The sequence below is a fragment of the Phacochoerus africanus genome, chromosome 6 (assembly GCF_016906955.1).
Source record: "Phacochoerus africanus isolate WHEZ1 chromosome 6, ROS_Pafr_v1, whole genome shotgun sequence".
NCBI lineage: Eukaryota > Metazoa > Chordata > Mammalia > Artiodactyla > Suidae > Phacochoerus > Phacochoerus africanus.
Genome location: NC_062549.1, coordinates 41,806,222 through 41,831,849, shown reverse-complemented (window position 1 = coordinate 41,831,849; position 25,628 = coordinate 41,806,222). Strand labels below are relative to the sequence as shown.

General features: G+C 40.8%; 1 protein-coding gene across 2 annotated transcripts in view; it reads left to right on the top strand.

Annotated features, from left to right (window-relative positions):
- The window catches only part of DPY19L4 (dpy-19 like 4), a 62,505-nt gene that overhangs the window by 6,926 nt on the left and 29,951 nt on the right, over window positions 1–25,628 (top strand). Inside the window, exons 2-7 of one of the 2 annotated variants that reach the window (XM_047783586.1) lie at window positions 820–930; window positions 4,646–4,770; window positions 9,132–9,222; window positions 9,498–9,619; window positions 9,728–9,873; window positions 19,473–19,596. In XM_047783586.1, coding sequence (XP_047639542.1) covers window positions 820–930; window positions 4,646–4,770; window positions 9,132–9,222; window positions 9,498–9,619; window positions 9,728–9,873; window positions 19,473–19,596 — 719 coding nt within the window. The remainder of the gene's footprint in view (window positions 1–819; window positions 931–4,645; window positions 4,771–9,131; window positions 9,223–9,497; window positions 9,620–9,727; window positions 9,874–19,472; window positions 19,597–25,628) is intronic. The other variant, XM_047783587.1, reaches the window with a different exon arrangement.

The following is a 25,628-nucleotide window of genomic DNA, read 5'->3' as shown; positions in this document are numbered from 1 at the left end:
GGATTATTTTTTTAAACGAAGTATAGTTTCATGACCAACTTTTTTATTCTTTTCATGGCCACACCTGTGGCATATGGGAGTTCCCAGGCTAGGGGGTGAATCAGAGCTGTAGCTGCAGGCCTGTGCCACAGCCACAGCAACACCAGATCCGAGCTGCATCTGTGACCTACCCAGACACTTAGGGCAGTGCGGGATTCTTAACACACAGAGCGAGGCCAGGGATTGAACCAGCATCTCATGAACATTATGTCGAGTTCTTGACCCTCCGAGCCACAGTGGGAATTCCTCTTCAATGGTTTTTTTTTTTTTTTCAGTTGTGGTGTGCAGCCCCTTGAGAACTCAGGCTGCAGTGGTGAAAGTGCTGAATCCTAACCACTACACCTCCAAGGAACTCCCCTCAGTGTATTTTGTTATATTTTGATTTTTGAAAAAATTTTAACTCAGGAATGATGCATGCGATGCTCTCAGATAACTAGAATAAGCTAATTTATTAAGTAACACTTCATTCTCCAATCATTCTGGAAAAGAGTTGACTTATTTGGGGATATTTTGAAAATAATATCATCTCAGGAGAAGAGCTCAGAATCCTTTATCAATAGGACTCTGAAAACACAGGTTGGGGGTAGAACTTATATTGTCTTTTTGCTTATAGGAAAGGAAAGTTTTGCCGGGAGTGCTATGATGATTATGAAAAAAGTTATCTTTGGTATTAATAGGTCTCTGTAGGACTTTTGCCTTAGTGTAGTGAAGTAAATTGGTTTGGTATGTAGACAGAATAACTTGATACTCACAGTGCAGTAATTTCTTAAATGTTTTAAGGACCAACTATAGAACTGCGCCAAAGAAAGAAGCCAAAGTCTTCAGAAAATAAAGAATCTGCCAAAGAAGAGGAAATCAACAGCACTCCAATTCCTGAAAGAGTTCCAAAACGTAAGTTAGATTTAGAGTTTTTGTGCTATTACAAAAATAGTTATGTTAGTGTATTTTATATTTTAAATGTATAAATATTTTGTTGTAAGTATGTAGTAATATCAATATCAGTCATCTTTCATTCATTTTTGCTGTAGAACAGTTCATAAGACTCACTGGCTTACAACAAACATTTATTTCTGATTAATTCTACATGTTGTGCTTGCATGTTGGCTGATGTAGCATATGTCATGAGGAAACAGTCCCTATTTGGGATGTGTTTTTCTTTCTTTTTTTTTTTTTGTCTTTTTGCCATTTCTTGGGCCGCTCCTGCGGCATATGGAGGTTCCCAGGCTAGGGGTCGAATCGGACCTGTAGCTGTCGGCCTAGGCCAGAGCCACAGCAACTCGGGATCCGAGCTGCATCTGCGTCCTACACCACAGCTCACGGCAACTTGGGATTGTTAACCCTCTGAGCAAGGGCAGGGATCGAACCTGCAACCTCATGGTTCCTAGTCGGATTCGTTAACCACTGCGCCACAACGGGAACTCCTGGGATGTGTTTTTCTTGGGGTCGAGGATAAAAGCAGGAGAGCAGGCAGATTCATGCAGTACCTCTTAAAGTTTCTATTGCACTGGTACACTGTCAGTTGTACTTATAGTCTGTTGGCCCAAACAAATTATATAATAAATCTGGACAGTCAGATGGAGAGGTTTAGTCTGACCACAGGGAAGCATGGCACGTCACACGGTAGTGGGCAGGGATGAAAAGCCTTTTTATAGGAAAGGACAACATAGTTGGGAATAATAGTCTACCACATTCTGGCCTTTTGGTCATAAATATTTACTTCTCTCCTCAGACAAAATACACTTATTATCTCCCTGACCCCAGGGAAAATACTCGGTCTTAGCCAGTCCAGGCATCAATCTTGAAGCTCAAGATCTTATCTGCATTGGGATCATCTATGACTCATTCTGATCCAGAGACCTGTGAATTAAGAAGACAGTTTATCTGCTCTATGTTGGGGGTCCCCAAATCACCCCCATGATCAGAGATTAGGAGTCACAGGTCTCAGAATATCTTGTATTCTCAGCTATAAGGTATTACAGTGAACAATGTAAGACAAAATCAACAAAGAGAAAAGGCCTACTGACACGAAGTCTGCAAGAAACTGGGCAGAAGCTTCCGTGCTTACTCTAATGGAGTCACACAGGGCTTGCATAATTCCTTTACCATCAGATTGTGACATTTGTAGTTTTGATTACCTGGGAAGCTTTTTTTAATTTGTGACATAGGGGTCGAATTGGAACTATAGCCACAGCAATTTGGGATCTGAGCTGTGTCTGTGCCCTGTATGACAGCTCATGGCAACACTGGATCCTTAACCCACTGAGTGAGGCCAGAGATCTAACCCGAGTCCTCATGGTTGCTAGTTGGGTTCGTTAATTGCTGAGCCACAACGGGAATTCCCCTGGGAAGCTTAATACGATTTGTGCTCAGAGTTTTTATTGGTGGCTGGTCATGTACCCTTTGCTTAATGCATACGAAAATTCTGGACTCCCATAAGGAAAGCAGTCAGCATGAACCACACTGTTGGTACAAATAAGTTAGGCATAGTAAACCACTCATTAGAAAATGGTGGGAACCCAACTAGGAACCATGAGGTTGCAGGTTCAATCCCTGGCCTTGCTCAGTGGGTCAAGGTTCCGGCGTTGCCGTGAGCTGTGGTGTAGGTTGCAGACGCGGCTCAGATCCCGCGTTGCTGTGGCTGTGGCGTAGGCTAGCAGCTACAGCTCCGATTAGACCCCTAGCCTGGGAACCTCCAGATGGCACCGGTGTGACCCTAAAAAAAAAAAAAAGAAAATGGTAGGAATCGTTTTGAAATCAGATTCTTAGATGCCTGCCAAAAGCCTACCTTGTAAGCAGGCTTTTCTTAGCAAAGTAGTTAGGGGGCTGCTATGTTAATTCTTTTCTGCATGTGTCCCCTCTCCCATTATACATTTTTGGATAGGGACAGAATAACCAAAATAAATGCTGCCGTTCAGAAAGAAGAGTGAGAGATACGTTATTAGCTGCTGGCCCTTAGCAGCTATGAAATCCTACTAGATGAATATGAGGTCATCTTTTTCTGGGAAAGGGAATAGTTCTTTTTTTTTGCTATTTCCTTTTGGCCGCTCCCGCGGCATATGGAGGTTCTCAGGCTAGGGGTCGAATCGGAGCTGTAGCCACAGGCCTGCGCCAGAGCCACAGCAACGCGGGATCCGAGCCGCGTCTGCAACCTACACCACAGCTCATGGCAACGCCGGATCGTTAACCCACTGAGCAAGGGCAGGGACCGAACCCGCAACCTCATGGTTCCTAGTCGGATTCGTTAACCACTGCGCCACGACGGGAACTCCCGGAATATTTTTTGATTAGGCCCTAGTTGTTTTCCTTGGGAGTAGTTTTCTTTCTTTTTTCCTTTTTAGGGCCACACTTGGGGCATATGGAAGCTTCCAGGCTAGGTGTCCATTCGGACCCTCAGCTGCCAGCCTATGCCACAGCCACAGCAACACCAGATCTGAGCCTCATCTGCGACCTACACCACAGCTCGCGGCAATGCCGGATCCTTAACCCACTGAGCAGGGCCAGGGATCGAACCCTCAACCTCATGGATACTAGTTGGGTTTGTTACTGCTGAGCCACAACAGGAACTCTGGGAGTAGTTTTCTAGTTCATTGTTCTTTCTGTCCTTGGCTTCATTCTCTAGAGATCCTTCCTTTTCCATTATCTTCCTGGACTGTATCTGAAAGTGGCTTTGGAGAATATGCCATCCTTAGAAGGTGAACAGCTTTCTCAAATACCTTCTTGCCCATAGGAGGTTCAGGGCCTATTTATATAAATTTATTCAAAATAAGATAAAGGCAATGAGTCACCTACAGATCTAGATCAAAGGATAGCAGCAGGAAAACTTTTGGTGAGCTGGAAAATAATAATCTGTCTTAAGCCTCATAAAAATTTTATAAAACTGTTTCCTGTGAATCTGTGCCATGTTAATATTAATTTTGTAGTTGTTTTATGTTTTGACTGCTTTTTTTTAATCCTTTAGTGCCACAGGTGCAGTATGTGGAAGTTCCCAGGCTAGGGGTCATATCAGAACTGCAGCTGCTGGCCTTAAACCCACTGAGTGAAGCCAGGGATCGAACCTGCATCCTCATACTAGTTGGGTTCTTAACCTGCTGAGCCACAATAGGAACTCCTTAACATTTTATATTAGTAAGATTTTCCCTTTCATTAACATTTTATATTAGTATGGTACATTTCTTATAGTTAATGAACCAATATTGATACATTATTTTTAACTGAAGCCCATACTTTATTTAGATTTCATTATTGTTTATCTAACGTCCTTTTCTGTTCCAGGATCCCATCCAGGACACATTACATATAGTTATCATGTCTCCTTAGTCTTGTCTTTGCTGAGACAGTTTCTCAGGCTTTCCTTAGTTTTTATGACCTTACCAGTTTTGAGGAATACTGGTCAGGTATATTGTAGAATGCCCCTCTATTTGAATTTGCTGTTTTTTTAATGATTAGATTGGGATTATGGGTTTGGGGGAGGAAGACCACAGAGTTAGAATGCCGTTTTTGTCACATCATATCAAGGGCACATACTACCTTCGATTACTTTTTCTTTTTAGTAGAAGTGTATAAATATAAATATCTACATCTGATTACTTTTAATATGCTTTTTCAGATATATTATTTCAGCGCTTTGCAAAGATATTCATTGGCTGTCTTGCAGCAGTTATTAGTGGTATGACGTATGTTCTCTATTTATCAGCATACCATGAACGGAAATTCTGGTTTTCTAACAGGCAGGTAAGAAGAAAGAATTCTGTACATATGACTATTTGTTTTTAATATTTTAAAAAATAATGTGCAGCCCTAAAAAGACAATAATTAATTAATAAGAATAAGGTGTTTTCCATGGAACCAAAATATATGTGTGACAGTGCTTTCTTGTGTTATGGCTGTAAGCCATTAGGAACAAAGTGCTCTAGAAGCTGTTTGGAGTCACAGTATCAACCTTGAAAATGTTTTCTTTTGGCCACTACTGCAGCATGTGGAGGTTCCTGGCCCAGGGATCAAACTGGAGCCAGAGCAGTGGCCAGAGCTGCTGTAGCGACAATGGTAGATCCTTAACCCACTGCGCCACAAGGGAGTTCACTTGAAAACTTTAACAGAATATATTTCAAGGTTATAGAATAGAAATTATGGGATGCTTTCCTTCGTGCAGTTAATATCAGGGACTCCTGATGACAGCGAAATGTTATGGAATTTAGCCAGCTTTTTAGTAGTTTTGGCAGTTTACATTTAAGAAATAGTCTGTGGAAGTTTCAGCATCAAAATATTTCAATTTTTAGATTACAGTTTTAGAATTTTTTGAGGTGCTGAAAATGGCTAACAGACATAACAGTATTAAAGTATTGCCCCATATTAGTATTTTTTAATTTTTGCTTTTAAATCGTGTGAATTCCAGACTCTTAACTCACTATATTTATATTCATAATTCATTTGACCTTTGAATAAGTTTGTTTTCAGACTTACTGTCACAGTCAGATGTATCTATAATGTGCATTGTCAGTTATGACTTGACTCTAAAGGTTTTTTGTTTTCTTTTTTTTAGCCCAAACTCTTTTGTTTTTGTTCTAATTTTTAAGCAAGTAGTCAAGTTGATTAAATGTTTTTAAGCCATTGATTTACCTAATACCACCAAAACATTGAACTAATTACTCATTTGCATTGATTTGACCAAAGCTGTTATTTTAGCATAGCCTATTTCCTTAAAAATGTTTTGAAGATTAACTGTTAGTAGTTCTCAAAACTGGATGTACAAAGAGTTCCCGTCGTAGCTCAGTGGTCAACGAATCCAACTAGGAACCGTGAGGTTGCGGGTTCGATCCCTGGCCTTGCTCAGTGGGTTAAGGATCCCGCGTTGCTGTTGCTCTGGTGTAGGCTGGCGGCTACAGCTCCAATTCGACCCCTAGCCTGGGAACCTCCATATGCCAAGGGAGTGGCCCAAGAAATGGCAAAAAAGAAAGACAAAACAAACAAAAGACTGGATATGCAATAGAATCAATCTAGGGAGCTTTAAAAAATAACATCTCTCCCAGATTCTTAGGTGGGGGAGGGGGAATGTCTGGGATCAGCATGCACAAAATCTTTCCATGTGATACTGTTGTGTAGGCAGAATTGAGAGCAACAGAGGTTTGAAAATAAGAAGGCATTCATCAAGAACCTTGTTTTTCAAAGCATGGTGATGAGCCAGGAGCATTGGCTTCGTCAGAGCTTTTTCAGAATTGCAGGTTCTCAGGCCACAGTTTAGAATCAGAATCAATGTTTTAATAAGATCTCTAGGAGGCTTTTTTTATTTTTATTATTTTGTTTTTTTCTTTTTGACTTTTGTCTTTTTAAGGCCACACCCACGGCTTATGGAGGTTCCCAGGCTAGGGGTCCAATAGGAGCTGTAGCCTCTGGCCTACACCACAGCTCATGGCAACGAGGGATCCTTAACCCACTGAATGAGGCCAGGGATCGAACCCACAACTTCGTGTGGTTCCTAGTCAGATTTGCCTCTGTTGCGCCATGATGGGAACTCTTCTAGGAAGTTTTAAAATTTAATTTAATTTTTTTATTTTATGATTTTAATTTTTTCCATTATAGTTGATTTCCAGTGTTCTGTCAACAGAGTGGCCCTGTCATATATACCTTTATATATATACTTTTTCTCATTATTCTCCATCATGTTCCATCACAAGTGACTAGATATAGTTCCCTGTGCTGTACAGCAGAATCTCATTGCTTATCCATTCCAAATGCAATAGTTTGCATCTGTTAACCCCAGACTCTCAGTCCATCCCACTCCCTCTCCCTCCCCCTTGGCAACCACAAGTCTGTTCTCCAAGTCCATGAGTTTCTTTTCTGTGGAAAGGTTCATTTGTGCCGTATATTACATCCCAGATATAAGTGATATCATATGGTATTTGACTTTCTCTTTCTTATTTCACTTAGTATGAGAGTCTCTAGTTCCCCAATGTTGCTGCAAATGGCATTATTTTGTTCTTTTTTATGGCTGAGTAGTATTCCATTGTGTATACACACCACATCTTCTTAATCCACTCATCTCTTGATGGACACTTAGGTTGTTTCCATGTCTTGGCTATTGCGAACAGAGCTACAATTAACATATGGGTGCATGTATCTTTTTCAAGGAAAGCTTTGTCTGGATATATGTCCAAGAGTGGGATTGCTGAGTTATGTGGTAGTTCTATATTTAGTTTTCTGAGGTTCCTCCATACTGTTTTCCACAGTGGTTGTACCAATTTACATTCCCACCAACAGTGTAAGAGGGTACTATTTTCTCTATACCCTCTCTGACATGTTTCTCTAATAATCAGTGAAGTTGAACATTTTTTCATGTGCTTGTTGGCCACCTAGGAGGTTTTTGGTTTTTTTTGTCTTTGTGTTTTTTTTTTTTTTTTTTTAGGGCTGTACCATGGCATATGGACGTTCCTAGACTAGGGGTCAAATTGGAGCTGTAGCTGCTGGCTTACACCACAGCCACAGTAACACCAGATCTGAGTTGTGTCTGTGAACTACACGCTGCAGCTCACAGCAATGCTGGATCCTTAACCCATTGAGCGAGGCCAGGGAACGAATACTCATCCTCTGGGATACTATTTGGGTTCCTTATCGCTGAGCCACAGTGGGAGCTCTGATCTCTAGGAGTTTTATATACGCATTAAATTTCAGAAGCACTGGTTAAGCATTTACATCTTTGAAATTTTAGGAAAATCTGTATCCATTCGTAAATCATTTTTTTGAAATTTATTTTTATTAATAACCTCTAAATGAGAAAAAGTATTTACCGGTCAAATAGATTTAGAAAAGACTGTAGAGATTCACAATGCATAATGAATACTGAAACTGAAAAGCTTTGCAATAAAGATGGCATTTAACTTTCCCTCTCTTTTGTTTTAAATTGCTGCACCTACAGCCTATTCGAAGTTCCCAGGCCAGGGATCAAATCTGAGCTGCTGCTGCAACCAATGCCTCAGCTGTGACAATGCTGAAACCTTAATGCATTGTGCCAGGTTGGGGATCGAATCTGCCCCATCACAGAGAACGCCCCTCCACAGCAGGAACTCTTTTTTTTTTTTTTTCCCCATACTCGTGGCATGCATACGTTTCTGGGCCAGGGTGCAAATCCACACCACAGCAGTAACCAGAGCCACAGCAGTGACAACGCAGTATCCTTAACCTGCTGAGCCAGGTTTTAAAAGTACTCTGCTTTCTTTTTTTTTCTTCTTTTTACCTTTTCTAGGGCCACACTCGTGGCACATGGAGGTTCCCAGGCTAGGGGTCTGATCGGAGCTGTAACTGCAAGCCCACGCCAAGAGCCACAGCTGTGTGGGATCCGAGCCACATCTTCGACCTACACCACAGCTCACAGCAACGCCAGATCCTTAACCCACTGACTGAGGCCAGGGATCAATCCCGTAACCTCATGGTTCCTAGTCGGATTCGTTAACCACTGAGCCACGACTGGAACTCCATCTTCTTAAGCTTACCTTTTTATTATGGACTTCTCACATCTAACCATTATTTTTTATTACCTGCCCCTCTATATTTGTTCTCCTTATAGAACTTCTTGGGGTTTTCCTTCTATATTTTTCTGAAATATAATGAGTAAATAACTTGTGTTACAATGCATTTTAAACCTTAGATGTTTCATTAAAATGACTGCCAGATTGAAAAGTTTGACCTTATTGATATGACCACTAGTGATTAAAGGAAAACTGAATCATATCTTTGAATAAAAGGATAAATAAATAGCATTAATTTGAAATATAAGGAGAGAAAAAGAAGGTTGCAGTTGAAATTTAAGACCCAGGTATTTATTTATTTAGGCCCTCAGGTACTGCATATGGAAGTTCCCGGGCTAGGGGTTGAATTGGAGCTACAGCTGCTGGCATACACCACAGCCACAGTAGCACAGGATCCAAGCCGGGTCTGCAACCTACACCACAGCTTGTGGCAACGCCAGATCCTTTACCCACTGAGCAGGGCCAGGAATGGAACCCATATTCTCATGGATACTAGTCAAGTTCATTTCTACTGAGCCACAAAGGGAACTCCCAAGACACTTGTATTTAAATATTTGTTCCATTTTCTTTTAGGAGCTTGAACGGGAAATCACATTTCAGGGTGATAGTGCCATTTACTACTCTTATTATAAAGATATGTTAAAGGCACCTTCATTTGAAAAAGGTATGAGGATCACACTTGTATATTTAATAACAATATCTTTCTAAAATAAAACATTGTCCTTTTATGTGGGAGCCCTTGGATGTGAACATTTGTCTCCGAATATAGGTAGTGCTCTTTTTTGTAGTTAATTAAGAAATTGGGAAAATGAGGCACATTGTATTATATTTTGAGCTCTTTCTTGATAATAGTTTAAAATGTTTAATGACCTCTGAATAACATGTTCAGTTCTTCTAAAAGCAGAACGAATAATCTGGAAAATTTTTTTCTGACTTTAGGTGTATACGAACTGACACACAATAACAAAACTGTATCTCTGAAGACTATAAATGCAGTGCAGCAAATGTCTTTATATCCAGAGCTTATTGCCAGCATTTTATATCAAGCAACTGGTAGCAATGTATGTGTTTTTCTTTTGACTTCAGTATTTATTTTCTCACATATTTATGAATCCTCGAAATTATATATTCTCATCCTATTATCTCCTTTCTCTTTTTTTCCTAATTAGGAGATTATTGAGCCAGTATATTTCTATATTGGCATTGTTTTTGGATTGCAAGGAATATATGTTACTGCTTTATTTGTTACGAGTTGGCTTATGAGTGGAACTTGGCTAGCAGGAATGCTAACTGTTGCATGGTTCATTATTAACAGGTAAGAAAGATTTTACAATTTTTTGGTGACTGTATTAGAGTTCTAAAAATGCCTCCTCCCACCCCCACACCTTTCGTGCCCTGATTCCTACCTCTGAATATGATGAGATGTCATTCCTGTGATGATGTTATATGGCATAGTTGACCTTATGATAGTAAGGTTCCCCTGTAGGCCTGATTTAATTGAATGAGCCCTTAAAAGTAAGCAGCTTTCTGTAGCTGGTAGAGAAGGGAAGTCAGAGATTTTGATGCATGAGAAGGATTCGGTACACAGATTGAGTTGCTGGATTGGTTGAGGAGGAAATGAATTCTGCCAACTAGTGAGCTTGTAAAAGGACTGCAAGCCCCAGATGAGAACTATGGCCCTGGTTGATGCTTTGACTTTAGCTTAGGGAGACCCTGAACAGAGCCCAGCCAGACCGTGATGAGTTCATCAGCTAATAAACCTGTGTTATTTTAAGCCACTGTATTTGCAGTCATTTGCCATAGAATAGTTGAAAGATAATACACCTGTCTACATCTGTCCTTTTTTAAACATAACATTGGCATACATGGGTACGCCTCTTCTTTCCTCATTTATTTAAAATTGATGACATGGTTTCATAAAAAGAAGGAAGAGGCAGGAGATGTGTCAGTGTTAAGTTAACCACTATATTAATCTATGACAGTGTGCTTTGAAATAATAAACCCATTCCTTTTGGTGATCAAAGGACCCTCAGTTCTTCAATAGCGAGTACAGAAAGAGTAGAGGATGGGGCTGCTTTGAAATGGAGGCTGGTTTGGGACATGTCATGAAGTTTTTGTGGCATTGATCAGTGTCAAAAATTTATTTTGGGGGAGTTCCCTTTGGCTCAGTGGGTTAAAGATCCAGCATTGTCACTGCAGTGGTTCAGGTCACTGCTATCACACAGATTTGATCCCTGGCCCAGGAACTTCCACATGCCATGGTGTGCCACAGTGGGAACTCCACTTTTTTTTGCTTTGAAAGTGCTTCCTGTCCGTTAGTACTTTTCCCATATAACAGTTAACATGGTTACATTTTTAAAAATGAGACATTTCTTCTGCTATACATTTTCTTTTTTTTTTTGGTCTTTTTGCCGTTTCTTGGGCTGCTCCCACGGCATATGGAGGTTCCCAGGCTAGGGGTCGAATCAGAGCTGTAGCAATAGCAACACAGGATCTGAGCCGAGTCTGTGACCTACACCACAGCTCACGGCAACGCCAGATCGTTAACCCACTGAGCAAGGGCAGGGATCGAACCCGCAACCTCATGGTTCCCAGTCAGATTCGTTAACCACTGAGCCACGACGGGAACTCCTGCTATACATTTTCTTTTGTCCATTGCCAAATGAAAAATATGATACTTGAAGTTACAAAATTAAGATTCAGGGCTATATCTCTTACTGGGCTTTGTCACATGCTGGCCACAATTTGATGTAAGGGATATAAAAAAATCTTCCTTAAAAGTTCCCTTGGTGGTCTACTGGTAAAGGACCTGGTGTTGTCACTGCTGTGGCTCGGGTTCAGTTCCTAGCCCAAGAACTTCACATGCTGTGGGCATAAATTTTTTTTTTTCTTAGAAGTTTTCAAGTGTAGCAATCCAGCTTTATGAGTTAGGTATATTTCTTCTTAAAAGTACAGGGATGAGAACTTCCCATGTGGCTTACAACATAGCCACTAGGCGTTGCTTCTGCAGTAGCTGTGGCTCGACCCCTGGCTCAGGAACTTCCATATGCCACAGGTGCGGCCACTTGTAAAAAAAAAGTGCAGGGATGAATCAAAGTTTATTATTACAAGAACAATATATGTACATTATGGAAAATTGAAATCAGCAAAAATAATTTCACATTCCGACCACTTAGAAATCACTCAGAATTCTTTTTTTTTTCTTTTTCTTTTTTTTTGTCTTTATGTCTTTTCTAGGGCCACACCCACAGCATGTAGAGGTTCCCAGGCTAGGGGTCTAATCAGAGCTGTAGCCTCCGGCCTACACCAGAGCCACAGCAACGCCAGTTCTGAGCTGCTGTCTGCAGCCTACAACAGAGCTCACAGCAATGCTGGATCTTTAACCCACTGAGCAAGGCCAGGGATCGAGCCCACAACCTCATGGTTCCTAGTCAGATTTGTTAACCACTGAGCCACGACAGGAACTTCCAGAATTGTTTATTTCTTAGTTCATATTCTCTTGGGCTTTTTTTGTTGTTGTGAATTTGTGTATATGTCTATGTATATTTGTGGTGTATATGTGTGTGTATGTGTATGTATATATATTTTTTAACCAAGATGAGCTAATATTGCACATACTGCTTTTTTTTTTTTTTTTAGGGCCATACAAATGGCATATAGAAGTTCACAGGCTAGGGGTCGAATCAGAGCTGCAGTTGCCAACCTATACCACAGCCACAGCAACGCTGGGTCTGATCTGCATCTGCGACATGCACTGCAGCTCACAGTAATGCCAGATCCTTGGCTTAATCCACTGATCGAGGCCAGGGATTGAACCTGCATCCTCATGAATACTAGTCAGGTTCTTAACCCACTGAGCCGCAACGTTAGCTCCTGCACATTCTGCTTTATATGCTGCTTTGTTTATTCAGAAGCTTCTACCTTTCCATTTCAATAGCTTTTTATTTTCCAATACCCAGTCTATATTAGAATTTCCCAAGGTGGCTCCAAAGTACCCTCCATATCTGTTTTTATCTAAACCACTACTTTGGGTTGTTTTTTTTTTTGGCTGAACCTGCTGCATGTGGGAGTTTCTAGGCCAAGAATCAAACCCATGCCACAGTAGTGACCCAAGCCACTGCAGAGACAATACCAAATCCTTAACCCACTGTGCCCCAAGAAAACTCCCAGACCACTATTTAATTCAGGACTAAGTATTGCATTTGGTTATGTTCCTTAATTCTCGTTATTATTATTATTATTTTTTTATCTTTTTAGGACCACACCTGTGGCATATGGAAGTTCCCAGGCTAGTGGTCAAATCCAAGATGTAGCTGCTGGCCTATACCACAGCCACAGCAATTTGGGATCTGAGCCATGTCTGCGACCTACACCGCTGATCACAGCAATGCCAGATCCTTAACCCACTGAGCAAGGCATCTTCATGGATACTAGTTAGGTTCATTAACTGCTTTGCCACAATGGGAATTCCTCTTTGTCTTTAATTTTGGTCAGTTTGATTAATATGTGTATCTTGGGTTTATTTTATATGGTACTTATTGTGCTTGCTGGATTTGAGTGAGTTATTCCTTTCCCATGTTAGGAAAGTTTTTGGCTATTATCTCTTCATATATTTTCTCTGGCTCTTTCCCTCTCTTTCCTTCTCTGGCACCCCTGTAATGTGACTGTTGGTACATTTAATGTTGTCCCAGAGTTCTCTTAGAGTGTCTTCATTTTTTTTCAATCTTTTTTCTCTTTTCTGCTCCGCATCAGTGATTTCCACTAGTCTATCCTTCACCTCGCTTATTCGTTCTTCTGCCTCCTGTACTCTGCTGTTGGTTGCTTCTAATGAACTTTTTGTTTTAGTTATTGTATTTTTCACCTCTGCTTGCTTAATCCTTAAATCTTCTATTTCTTTCCTCGATGTTTCTTGTAATTCAATCTTTGCCTCCAGTTTATTTCCAATGTCGTGAATCATCTTCACTATCATCAGTCTAAAGTCTTTTTCATGGAGGTTGATAATCTCCTGATCACGATGGCCACCTCTAGAGGAGCGCACACTGATGATTATTCCCGAGAGCTTTGTCTCCAGTGTCCTTCCCCGACAACGAGCCACAGTCACCCCTATTTTCCCAGGAGAACCTCCAAGAATAGCAGTCAGGTCTGACCCAGATTCCTATGGAGTCTCTTCTTTGCCCCAGGACCCAGTGCATATGAAAGCCTGTGTGCACCTTTCAAGAATGGGGTCTCCATTTCCCCCAGTCCTGTGGAGGTCCTACGCGCAAGTCCCTCAGGCCCTTAGTGTCAAATGCTCCAGGGGCTCCTTCTCCTAATGCCAGATCCCCAGGCGTGGGCTTAGAACTCTTACTCCCATAGGTGAGTCTCTGTGATACAGCTACTTTCCAGTCTGTGGACCACCCATCCTGTGGGTATGGGGTGGCTTATACCACATAATTGCCCCACCCACCATCTTGATGTGGCCTCCTCTTTGTGTTCTGGGGTAGGATATCTTTGTTGATAGTTTGCAGGCTGTAATTTTGTTGTTTTCATCAGAAAAGATGATCTCCAGTCCGTCTACTCCACTGTTTTCAGGACAAATTCTTTTTTTTTTTTTTTGTCTTTTTGCCATTTCTTGGGCCACTCCCACGGCATATGGAGGTTCCCAGGCTAGGGGTCGAATCAGAGCTGTAGCCACCGGCCTATGCCAGAGCCACAGCAACGCAGGATCTGAGCCACATCTGTGACCTACACCACAGCTCATGGCAATGCTGGATCTTTAACCCACTGAGCAAGGCCAGGGATCGAACCCACAACTTCATGGTTCCTAGTCGGATTCCTTAACCACTGAGCCACGATGGGAACTCCCTTTTTTTTTTTTTTTTTTTTTTGCCTTTTAGGGCTGTGCTTGCAGCATTTGTAGGTTCCCAGGCTAGGAGTCTAATTGGAGCTACAGCTGCCACCTACACCACAGTTCACAGCAATGCCAGATCCTTAACCCACTGAGCAAGGCCAGGGATCGAAACCACAACCTCATGGTTACTAGCCAGCTTCATTTCCACTGTGCCACAACCAGAACTCCAAGACAAATTGTTTATTACACTTTTTTTTTTTTTTGGGCCGTATCCGTGGCATATGAAAGTTCCCAGGCTAGGGGTTGAATTGGAGCAGCAGCTGCTGACCTACGCCACAGCCACAGCAACGTTAGATCTGAGCCACGTCTGCGACCTACACCACAGTTCACAGCAACGCTGGAACCTTTAACTCACTGAGTGAGGCCAATGATCAAACCGGTATCCTCATGGATAATAGGTTCTTAACCCACTGAGCCACAACGAGAACTCCCTTTATTTCACTTTAATTACCAATTTCTATGTAAGAGATTGTTTTACTGTTTCATATAGTGATAAAAAAAACTTTTTCTGGTGTTCTCTTTGTTGTTGTTGTTGTTGTTGTTGCTATTTCTTGGGCCGCTCCCGCGGCATATGGAGGTTCCCAGGCTAGGGGTTGAATCGGAGCTGTAGCCACCGGCCTACGCCAGAGCCACAGCAACGCGGGATCCGAGCCACGTCTGCAACCTACACCACAGCTCACGGCAACGCCGGATCGTTAACCCACTGAGCAAGGGCAGGGACCGAACCCGCATCCTCATGGTTCCTAGTCAGATTCGTTAACCACTGCGCCACGACGGGAACTCCTGGTGTTCTCTTTTTTAAGCATCTTTCTGTACTTATGGATTTTCGTTGATTTAATACAGCTGAAATACATTACCACCATTATTCTCTTCGTTGCTTAAACTATTACAACTTGGGTTGATAGGAGTCCCTTTGGGCTGGCTCCTGAGTTTTTCTACACATCTTCATAAATCTTTGAAAGCTTTCTTGTTTTCTGGCTTAGCAGGAAGAGCAGGTTCATCTTTGAACAATCATGTGAAAGTTTTTTTTTTTTTTTATAATTTCACCTTTTTTTAAAATTTTATGGCTGCACTCACAGCATATGGATGTTTCCGGGTCAAGGAATGAATCTGAGTTATAGCTTTGACCTATGCTGCAGCTGCAGCACTGCTGTATCCTTAACCAACCCACTGTGCCAGACTTACTTCACTTTGTATGAGAGTCTCTAGTTCCATCCATGTTGCCGCGAATGGCATTATTTTGTTCTTTTTTATGGCTGAGTAGTATTCCATTGTCTATATCTTCTTAATCCAGTCATCTCTTGATGGACATTTAGGTTGCTTCCCTGTCTTGACTATCGTGAATAGTGCTGCAGTGAACATACAGGTGCATGTATCTTTTTCAAGGATATATGTCCAAGAGTGGGATTGCTGAGTCACATGGTAGTTCTGTATTTAGTTTTCTGAGGTACCTCCATACTGTTTTCCATAGTGGTTGTACCAAAATCTTTTTTTTTTTTTTAACAACAGTGATCAGTGTATCATTTTGTTTTTATTGTTTTTACTTGGTGGTAGATCATTTAATATTAACATCATCTCGTTATTTTTCTTCTCAGCCCAGGCCAACTGAGCTAGTACTATCTTACCGGCTAGATTGTTAACACAAACATGGAGGTGAATCCTGAAATCTTTTGGGAGTAGTAAGTTACAACGTGGTCATCCAAGTGATTCAGGTTATGCTTATACTATGGTGTGTTTGAAATGGAAACACAAAGTGAAACTGTAAAGTTTGCTCATCTCTGGTGATGAATCTGTAGACCCACTTGATAAATATAGTTATTATTTGAACTGCTAGTTTGCACTGTTATCTGCCAGGCTCTACCACTGGGAAGAAAAAGTGAGTCTCATTGGATCTTGTCACATCCCACTATTAGCCTTCTGGTTCTCACTACCACCAAGCCCAGTGCAGGGAGGAGCATAAATAGCACAGGTGCTCAGGAAGGTGGCTGTAGGGAGGTGTGTCCAGGTGTAGAGTTTAACTGGAAGAGACCCTATGTGGTTTGTGCTGCAGACTAGAGAAGCTTCCTTTCATCCCTTCTCCAGACAGTGTTTCTGGTACAGAGTTTTATAAATTTCACCACATGAATCTGTGCATTGGGTAGGAGTAGTGAGTGAGCCTTTGGAATAAGAATGAACAAATTCAGCCTCCCAATTCTGGGCTGATGAAGCAGTTGGCAGAGTCCTGACTTGAGAATAGACATCCTCTGTTTCCATTTCCTGAATCTCTTTTGGCCTTTTTTTTTTTGCTTTTTAGGGCCATAGGTATGGCATCTGTAAGTTCCCAGGCTCCAGGCTGCAGTCAAATGGAAGCTGTAGCTGCCAGCCTATGCCACAGCCACAGCAATTCGGGATCGGGATCCAAGCTGCATCTTTGTCCTCCACCACAGCTTGTGGCAATGCTGGATCCTTAACCCACTAAGCGAGACCACGGATTGAATCCACATTCTCATGGATACTAGTTGGGTTTGTTTCTGCTGAGCCACAACAGAAACTCCCTCTTGTTTTGTCTTTTAGAAAGTTAACTTTCACAATTTTTTAGAAATAAAATTGTATGAAAATAGGTGGCCTTTAGAATACCTGATGTTCACTAAATGGTATTGGAACAATCAAATCTGGAAAAGAGGAGTTCCCGTCGTGGTGCAGTGGTTAACGAATCCGACTAGGAACCATGAGGTTGCGGGTTCAATCCCTGCCCTTGCTCAGTGGGTTAACGAGCTGGCATTGCTGTGAGCTGTGGTGTAGGTTGCAGACGCGGCTCGGATCCCACGTTGCTGTGGCTCTGGCATAGGCCGGTGGCTACAGCTCCGATTCAACCCCTAGCCTGGGAACCACCATATGCCGCGGGAGCGGCCCAAGAAATAGCAAAAAGACAAAAAAAAAAAATCTGGAAAAGAAATACTTATTGCGCACATACTAAAATAAATTCCAATTGCATTAAAGAATTAAAAGTAAACAATGGAAGAGTTCCCACTGTGGCTCAGTGGGTTAAGGACCCCATGTTGTTTCTGTGAGGATGTAGGTTTGATCCTTGGCCACGCTCAGTGGGTTAAGGATCCGGCGTTGCCATGAGCTGTGGTGTAGGTTGCAGACGCAGCTCGGATCCTGAGTTGCTGTGGCTGTGGCGCAGACTGGAGGCTACAGCTCTGATTCGACCCCTAGCCTGGGAACCTCCATCTGCCGAGGGAGTGGCCCTAGAAAAGGCAGAAGGGCCAAAAAAAAAAAAATTGTAAGGAATTTCCTGGTAACTCAGTGAGTTAAGGATCCAGTGTCGTCAGTGCTATGGTTCAGGGCATTGGTGAGATGCAGGTTTGATCCCTGGCTTGGGAACTTCCAAATGCCATGGGCACAGCCAAAAATAAAATAAAATAAAATAAATAATAAAATAGTTCCCGTTGTGGTACAATGGAAACGAATCTGACTAGGAACCATGAGGTTGTGGGTTTGATCCCTGGCCTTGCTCAGTGGGTTAAGGATCTGGCATTGCTGTGGCTGTGATGTAGGCTAGCAGCTACAGCTCCTATTCGACCCCTAGCCTGGGAACCTCCATATGCTTCAGGTGCGAAGCAAAAAAAAAAAAAAGATGGGATCTAATACTGTTTCCTGGGTTATAAGCACTATCCTAAGTTCTTTACAGCTCTTATTTCATTTGATCTTCATGTTTTTAATATGTATGTATATTCAGTTACACATACATTTGTAGAACACAGATTATTTTCTAATGCTTAAGGAGTTTAATTGAGATAGGATTGACATAGAATAAACTGAACATATTTAAAACACACAAATTGATAATTAGGCATTTAGACACACTTGTGAAACCATCAACAAAATCAATATAAGGTACATTATCACCCTGGAAAGTTTTGTTGTACTTCTTGCTAATCCCTCCCTCTTTCCTCCTCTTACCCCACCTCTGCTAGTATTGCACTCCCAGGAAACCAGTGATCTGCTTTCTATCGCTATAAATTAGTTTGCATTTTCTAGAATTTTATATAAATGGAGTAACACAGCATATACTTTTGTTTTTTGGGTGTTTTTTTATTCAGCATAATTAGTTTGAGATTTGTTTATGTTGGGTGTTATCAATAATTCATTCCTTTTTGTTGCTAAATAGTATCCTATTGTATGGCTATACTACAGTTTGATTTAATTAAATTACATGCAAGCATGTCCATCTCCATTAGGAGAATTATGCAGCAATTTTCATGAAGATTTTTAAGCAATAGCACCTTTGTTTTTTGTGTGGGAAATAGCCATTGAATGTACGAAATCTGGATTTAATTATCGTTGGAAACGGAGTCCCATTGTGGTGTGAAGATATGCAAGGGAGACAACAGACTGAGCAAGGAGAAATTTAGGAGCCTACAGAGTCATTCTGTGTTTGTGATTCTGGGGGTTTTCCAGGCTCTCTAGGTCCATCACATAAAGGACTACTGTACTGTTAATTCTGGGTAACCTGCTGGTTGAAAAGAGTATTGAACAGATATTAGAAGATAGGTGTTGTCATTAGGATGGGTCACCTACCAGCTTTATGACTTAAGTCATCACCTCTCCGAGCTTCATATTTCTTTTGGATCTGCCAGGCCTGCTCGTTATGTAGTGTACATTGTGCTCTAGAGAAGGATAGCCATCTGTTAAGGGAAGGGAGGGTAGGGGCTGAACCCCAGTGTTCTCTGCAACAAGCTCTGTGTTGCTGCATGAGTCTCTGTCAGCACAGAGCAGGATGCCTTTTTCAGGTCCTCACAGAGGCCCATCTGTTCATCAAACAGGCACAGGAGCATTAAGTCCTCCTGGTTGGGAGGTAAGGGAGGGGTGAATCACCATTAGTTTGTTCAAAGATGCTGGTTAGGTCATGGTGGCTCTATCTACGGCTACCTCACAGGATATGGAGAACAATGAGACCTGTGTAAAAGTGCCTTGAAAAGTATAGTGTTGCACAAATATAATGTCTTGCTGTTTTGTTGTTCATCTGTGGTTTATTTTAGGGTAGATACAACAAGAGTTGAATATTCCATTCCTTTAAGAGAAAACTGGGCACTGCCATATTTTGCATGCCAAGTTGCTGCACTTACAGGCTATTTAAAAAGCAACTTAAATTCTTATGGAGAGGTAAGATACAGATTTATTTGTCACACTTAATTCTGATGTATTGCAAATGTGGTACATAATTTTAAAGCTAATCATATTAAGAGTTAAGTTATAGTCAGTGAAACCTAGATACTACACAATAAAGGATATAGTTAGGTAGGTTGTCTTATTATAACTGTTACTGTGTAATCTGTCAGAGATTATTTTTAGGAAAAAGGAGATGTTATATTGTTTTAGTGCAGTTACTTGACAAATATATGAAGATTATCTTATTTTGAAAATTAATCTGCCTCATTGTTATTTTACCATTTTTTTCACTTCTGGAACATTGATGGCCTTTAATCATCACAAGTTGAAGAATATTAATGAAGATAGAAAGTGACTACAAGTGAGAGCAATGGTAGCACTGCATATTTTCTATTTACCCTTATGTTTTCTGTGACTGAGGCTAGAGAGCTTCAGGAGTCAGTCCCCGTTAGTTTAGATTCATATTTTGTTGTTGTTGTTGTTGCCAGAATTGAAGTTTACAGACTCGTCTCAGAATAATGGTTTTGAATGCTTAAAATAAATGTGATTATAAAAGGCAATCAATTACATTGAAATTGACTGAAATATGGCAACCCTTTGGCAGTCTGCCTGTCCTTGGTTAAGAATTCCTGGCTAGAAAAAGAGACTGCATGGACCTGCTTGGCTAGGCAATTGGATTAATTTATGGCTCCTTTTTGAAATCTCTGGAAAATGTTCTTCTTGCAGTGATGACAGATGTCCTGAGCTCAGCAAACTTTTTATTCCAACCTTTGTATTTCCTTTTTTATCTAACATAACAAGAATACATTTCAGATTTGTAATCTTTATTTCGTTAGGTTTATATAAAGAGCTTTCTGAGAAAGAATATTTTCTGTAGTAGTCAGGGAGTCTTTGAGTGTTTTCCTATTAGATGGTGCAGCCTTTTCCTAGGGAAGAATAGTTCTTCAAATTTTATTTTCTTTAATTTTTTTAAAATGATTTTTATTTTTTTCCATTATAGCTGGTTTACAGTGTTCTGTCAATTTTCTACTATACAGCAAGGTGACCCAAGTCACACATGCATATATACATTCTTTTTTCTCACATTATCATGGTCCATGAGTGACTAGATATAGTTCCCAATGCTCTACAGTAGGATCTCATTGCTTATTCATTCTAGTTCTTCAAATTAAAAAAAAAAAAGTTACTTCTTGCTTTTTTCATTTTTTTTTCATTTCTTCTTTTTTTTTTGTCTTTTGTCTTGTTGTTGTTGTTGTTGTTGCTATTTCTTGGGCCGCTCCCGCGGCATATGGAGGTTCCCAGGCTAGGGGTTGAATCGGAGCTGTAGCCACCGGCCTACGCCAGAGCCACAGCAACGAGGGATCCGAGCTGCGTCTGCAACCTACACCACAGCTCACGGCAACGCCGGATAGTCAACCCACTGAGCAAGGGCAGGGATCGAACCCGCAACCTCATGGTTCCTAGTCGGATTCGTTAACCACTGCGCCACGACGGGAACTCCCATTTCTTCTTTTTTTAAGTTCTTCAAATTTTGAATAAAAGAGTTTATGCTTCTTTGTATTTACCGTTATTTTGGTTTTTTGTTTGTTTTGTTTTGTTTTGTTTTGTTTTTTGTATTTTTGTATTTTCTTGGGCCACACCCGCGGCATATGGAGATTCCCAGGCTAGGGGTCTAATTGGAGCTGTAGCCACCGGCCTACACCAGAGCCACAGCAACGCAGCATCCGAGAGCCGCGTCTGTGACCTACACCACAGCTCACGGCAACGCTGGATCTTTAACCCACTGAGCAAGGCCAGGAATCGAACCCGCAACCTCATGGTTCTTAGTCAGATTCATTAACCACTGAGCCACAATGGGAACTCCTTTACCATTATTTCGAATTAAATGAAAAGTTTTGTTGCCTAAAAAAAGCTTAATCAAATAACTTTTAAATATGGTCTTTTTAGAGCTGCACCAGCGACATATGGAGGTTCCCAGGCTAGGGGTTGAATTAGAGCTACATCTGCAGGCCTACTCACAGCCATCGGTCTACACCACAGCCACAACAACATGGAATCCCAGCCACAGCAACATGGGATCCCGGCCACGTTTGTGACCTACAGCACAGCTCATGGCAATGCCCAGATTCCTAACCCACTGATTGAGGCCAGGTATTGAACCTGCGTCCTCATGGATACTAGTCAGATCCATTTCCGCTGAGCCTTGATGGGAATGCCAATAAAATCATTCTTATTTATTTTAAAAGGAGTTTCAGAAAAGGTAGTGTGAAATGTAAAGTTGTTTTTTCCCTTCTGTAATGTATTTTTTATTTTCCTGAATGTCTTTTTTCATTGCCATGTATGTATTTATCCTTTCTAGTATTTTTTATTCTTACTTTTTTAAATCAAAAAAAGTAATACATCTATGTTAAACATGATAAAAAAATGTAGTCAGTGCAACTGGATATACAGTGGAAAGTGTATTTCCTTCCAGTTCACTGTTGTTTACCACGGACTCTACTTTTTGAAGGGATCCAAGAATAGCTTATATTCTTATTTTAGTTTATATTTTGTTTCTTCCTTTTTATTTGACCACAGTTATTTTTCTTTATTTTCAAAGTACTCTGTAGAATTTTTCCTCCTTCCCTCTCTCCCCCTCTCTTTCCCTTTTTTCTCTCTTAATATTAAGGTGAAGGGGAAAAATTGTTTTTATTGGTTATTTGATTATAACTAACCACTCATGTACTCAAGAGTACACAGCAAAAGCAAATTATCTATATACAGATATTAAAGTGGTAAAACATTAAGGATTCTAGGAAAGCATGGCAGGAAAAAAATGCAAGTTAAACAATAGTGTATTCTTAACCACTCAACTCAAAACTCGATTTTTAAAAAAACAAAACTGTCCAATCCTTCAATTATGTTTACCTTGAACTTACCCTACACACACACGTGTTTGTGTGTGTGTGTTGAAATCTAAAGAATTTTTGTACCTGAATTAATAGTATTGTATCAGTGTCAGTTTCCTGGTTTTGACAGTATATTATGGTCTTGTAAGATACTGTCTTTGTGGGAAGCTGAGTGAGGGAGTACCTGGGACCTCATACTCTTTTTGCAATTTAATGTGAATCTTAAACTTTCAAACTAAGTGTGTGTGTGTGTGTGTGTACACACTTTTTTTATTATAACTTTTTAACTTTTTTTGGAGGAAAGGGTGTATAGTTGTTTGAGTTTTAACAATGTGTAGTTTTAAGTAACCATCACTGTAATCAAGCTGTATGTATGTATACATACTGTTTATCCCTTCGATTACCCCTTAATAGTCACACTTTTCTCACAACCCACCTGACCTCTGGCAACCACTGATCTGTTCTCTATCACTATAATTTTGTCACATAATTTTGGAATTCTATAGTATCTTGTCCTTCATGATTGGCTTTTTCCATTCAGCCATATGCCCTGGACATCGGTCCAGGTTGTTGCTTGTATCAGTAGTTTGCTCCTTTTCATTATTGAGTAATATTACAGCAACATGTATATTTCACTCATGTACTTTGTCCTTTGCTTCCCACTCTTTTATTTATTTATTTTTTTTTTGTCTTTTTGCCATTTCTTGGGCCGCTCCCGCGGCATATGGAGGTTCCCAGGCTAGGGGTCGAATTGGAGCTGTAGCTGCCAGCCTACGCCAGAGCCACAGCGACGCAGGATCCGAGCCGCGTCTGCAACCTACACCACAGCTCACGGCAACGCCGGAACCTTGACCCACTGAGCAAGGGCAGGGACCAAACCCGCAACCTCATGGTTCCTAGTCGGATTCGTCAACCACTTCGCCATGACGGGAACTCCTACTTCCCACTCTTGAGGCTAGATCTCACGATCCCAGTTGCATCAGAATATCAAGCTCAGATCTTCTCTGCAGGTATTGGAGCCATCCTAATATATCTGCAGTTGATTACTGAAACCCATTTAATAATATGTCACTTAAGTAATATGTATTAAAAAGCTGACGATAAAGACATGGTCGAAAATGAAATTGAGAAAGGTAAGAGTTAGACAGGACTGCACAGAATTTTGAAAATGTCCAGAGAAAGGAAAAACTTAGGTCATTGTCTAGATTGTGTTTGACATGTATTTCTGGCATTTTCCCTGCATGTTCTTAGAATAGTTTGAGAATAAACCCTTGGAGTCAGCAATTTGTTTCATTATATTGTAGTTTGGGGATATTGTAGTATCCCCAAAGTAATCGCCAAATGGCCAGTAGGTTAATTAGGCTGGATCTAGATCTGTCCCTTCATTGATTTCTGGTACTGGTTTTTCTGAGGAACGGTTTTAGGCCTGGTTGATACAGTTCTTTTGTTCTATGTTGGAAAGTTTCCAAAACAGTTTCTCTATGGTGACAAAAAAAGCAGAAGCTTGTGTGTTCTATTAGTGATAAACCCTTCTGGGACTTACACTTGATATTTGATTAAGTGGTGGAATTTTTCTATCTCTTCCATTTTATTATCTGGTCTTATATAAGAATCAATTCTTTGTTTTTGTTTTGTTTTTTGTGGTTTGTTTTTTAGGGCCACACCCGTGGCATATAGAAGTTCCCAGACTAGGGGTCGGATCGGAGCTACAGCTGCCAGTGTATACCATAGCCACAGCAACACCAGTTCTGAGCCATGTCTGCAAACTATATCACAGCTCACGGCAATGCCAGATCCTTAACCCACTGAGCAAGGCCAGGGATTGAACCCACAACCTCATGGTTCCTAGTTAGATTTGTTTCCTCTGTGCCACAACGGAAACTCCAAGAATCTTTAATTCTTACATCTGCTGATGGTCTGAGTTTTTTTTTGTTGTTGTTGTTTTTTTTTTTTTTTTGGTCTTTTTGCCTTTTCTAGGGCCACTCCCATGGCATATGGAAATTCCCAGGCTAGAGGTCGAATTGGAGCTACACCTGCCGGTGTATGCCAGAGCCACAGCAACTCAGGATCCGAGCTGTGTCTGCGACCTTCACCGCAGCTCATGGCAACGCCAGATTCTTAACTCACTGAGTAAGGCCAGGGATCAAACCCGCAACCTCATGGTTCCTAGTCAGATTCGTTAACCACTGAGCCATGATGGGAACTCCTGGTCTGAGATATTTCTGACTCTGGAATTTATCATTGAGTATAATCAGCTGAGTCTGAAAGATTCAGCGAACACAGTTCTTAGATTACTTAACTTGACCCTTATTGTCCCTCTCTTTTCCTGTTCTTATCAGAACAAAGTCATTTGACACTATGGCTGATGGAGGAATTGGGAAAAAAAGAAAAGGCAGATCCCTAGGAGAAGTTGAGACTATTGTTATATGCTAAGGGACAGTGGATTTGTCACAGACTCAGTTTCTTAAACGGGATCACTTGGGAGATACATCAGGAAGGACAGAATTGATTTTAGGCAGGATGTATCAGGCAAAGCAGTGAAATCCTTGTGTTTAGTGCATTAGTAGAGGGAAAGAGATGAGTTTTATGTGGTTGACAGTACAAGCTTTTGGGAAAAGGTAAGGCCACACTCTGCTAAGAGGATATGAAAAAAGCAATGGGCTTTTTTTTCCATGGGCTGTGGGATGGGCTGAGACATAGACTAATCAGATGAAATCTCTTAGAAAGATATGAAGCACCATGGAGGTGAAAATAATATCTAGAGTGAAAGGAGTTACTTCCACTATAAAGTCCAACAGTCAAGTCTAATAAAAACCACCATTTAAACATATTTATTACTTTATCTCCTTTAGGATGAAAGAAAAAAAAATTTTTTTTTGTCTCCTTGTTTTACTGTTCAGTGGTGAACATTTAAGAATAAATCACCAAAATAGCTCAGTTGGGAGAGCGTTAGACTAAGGACAAATGGTTGATTTCTCTCTAGAGAGCTTGGTTTAAGATCTTATTTTTTATAACTAAAGTTTAGTTGATTTACAATGTTGTGCCATTTTATGCTGTATAGCACAGTGACCCAGTCATACATATTAGGATTTTATTGCTGATGTAAAGATTTGATAATAAATATGTGATTTGAAAATA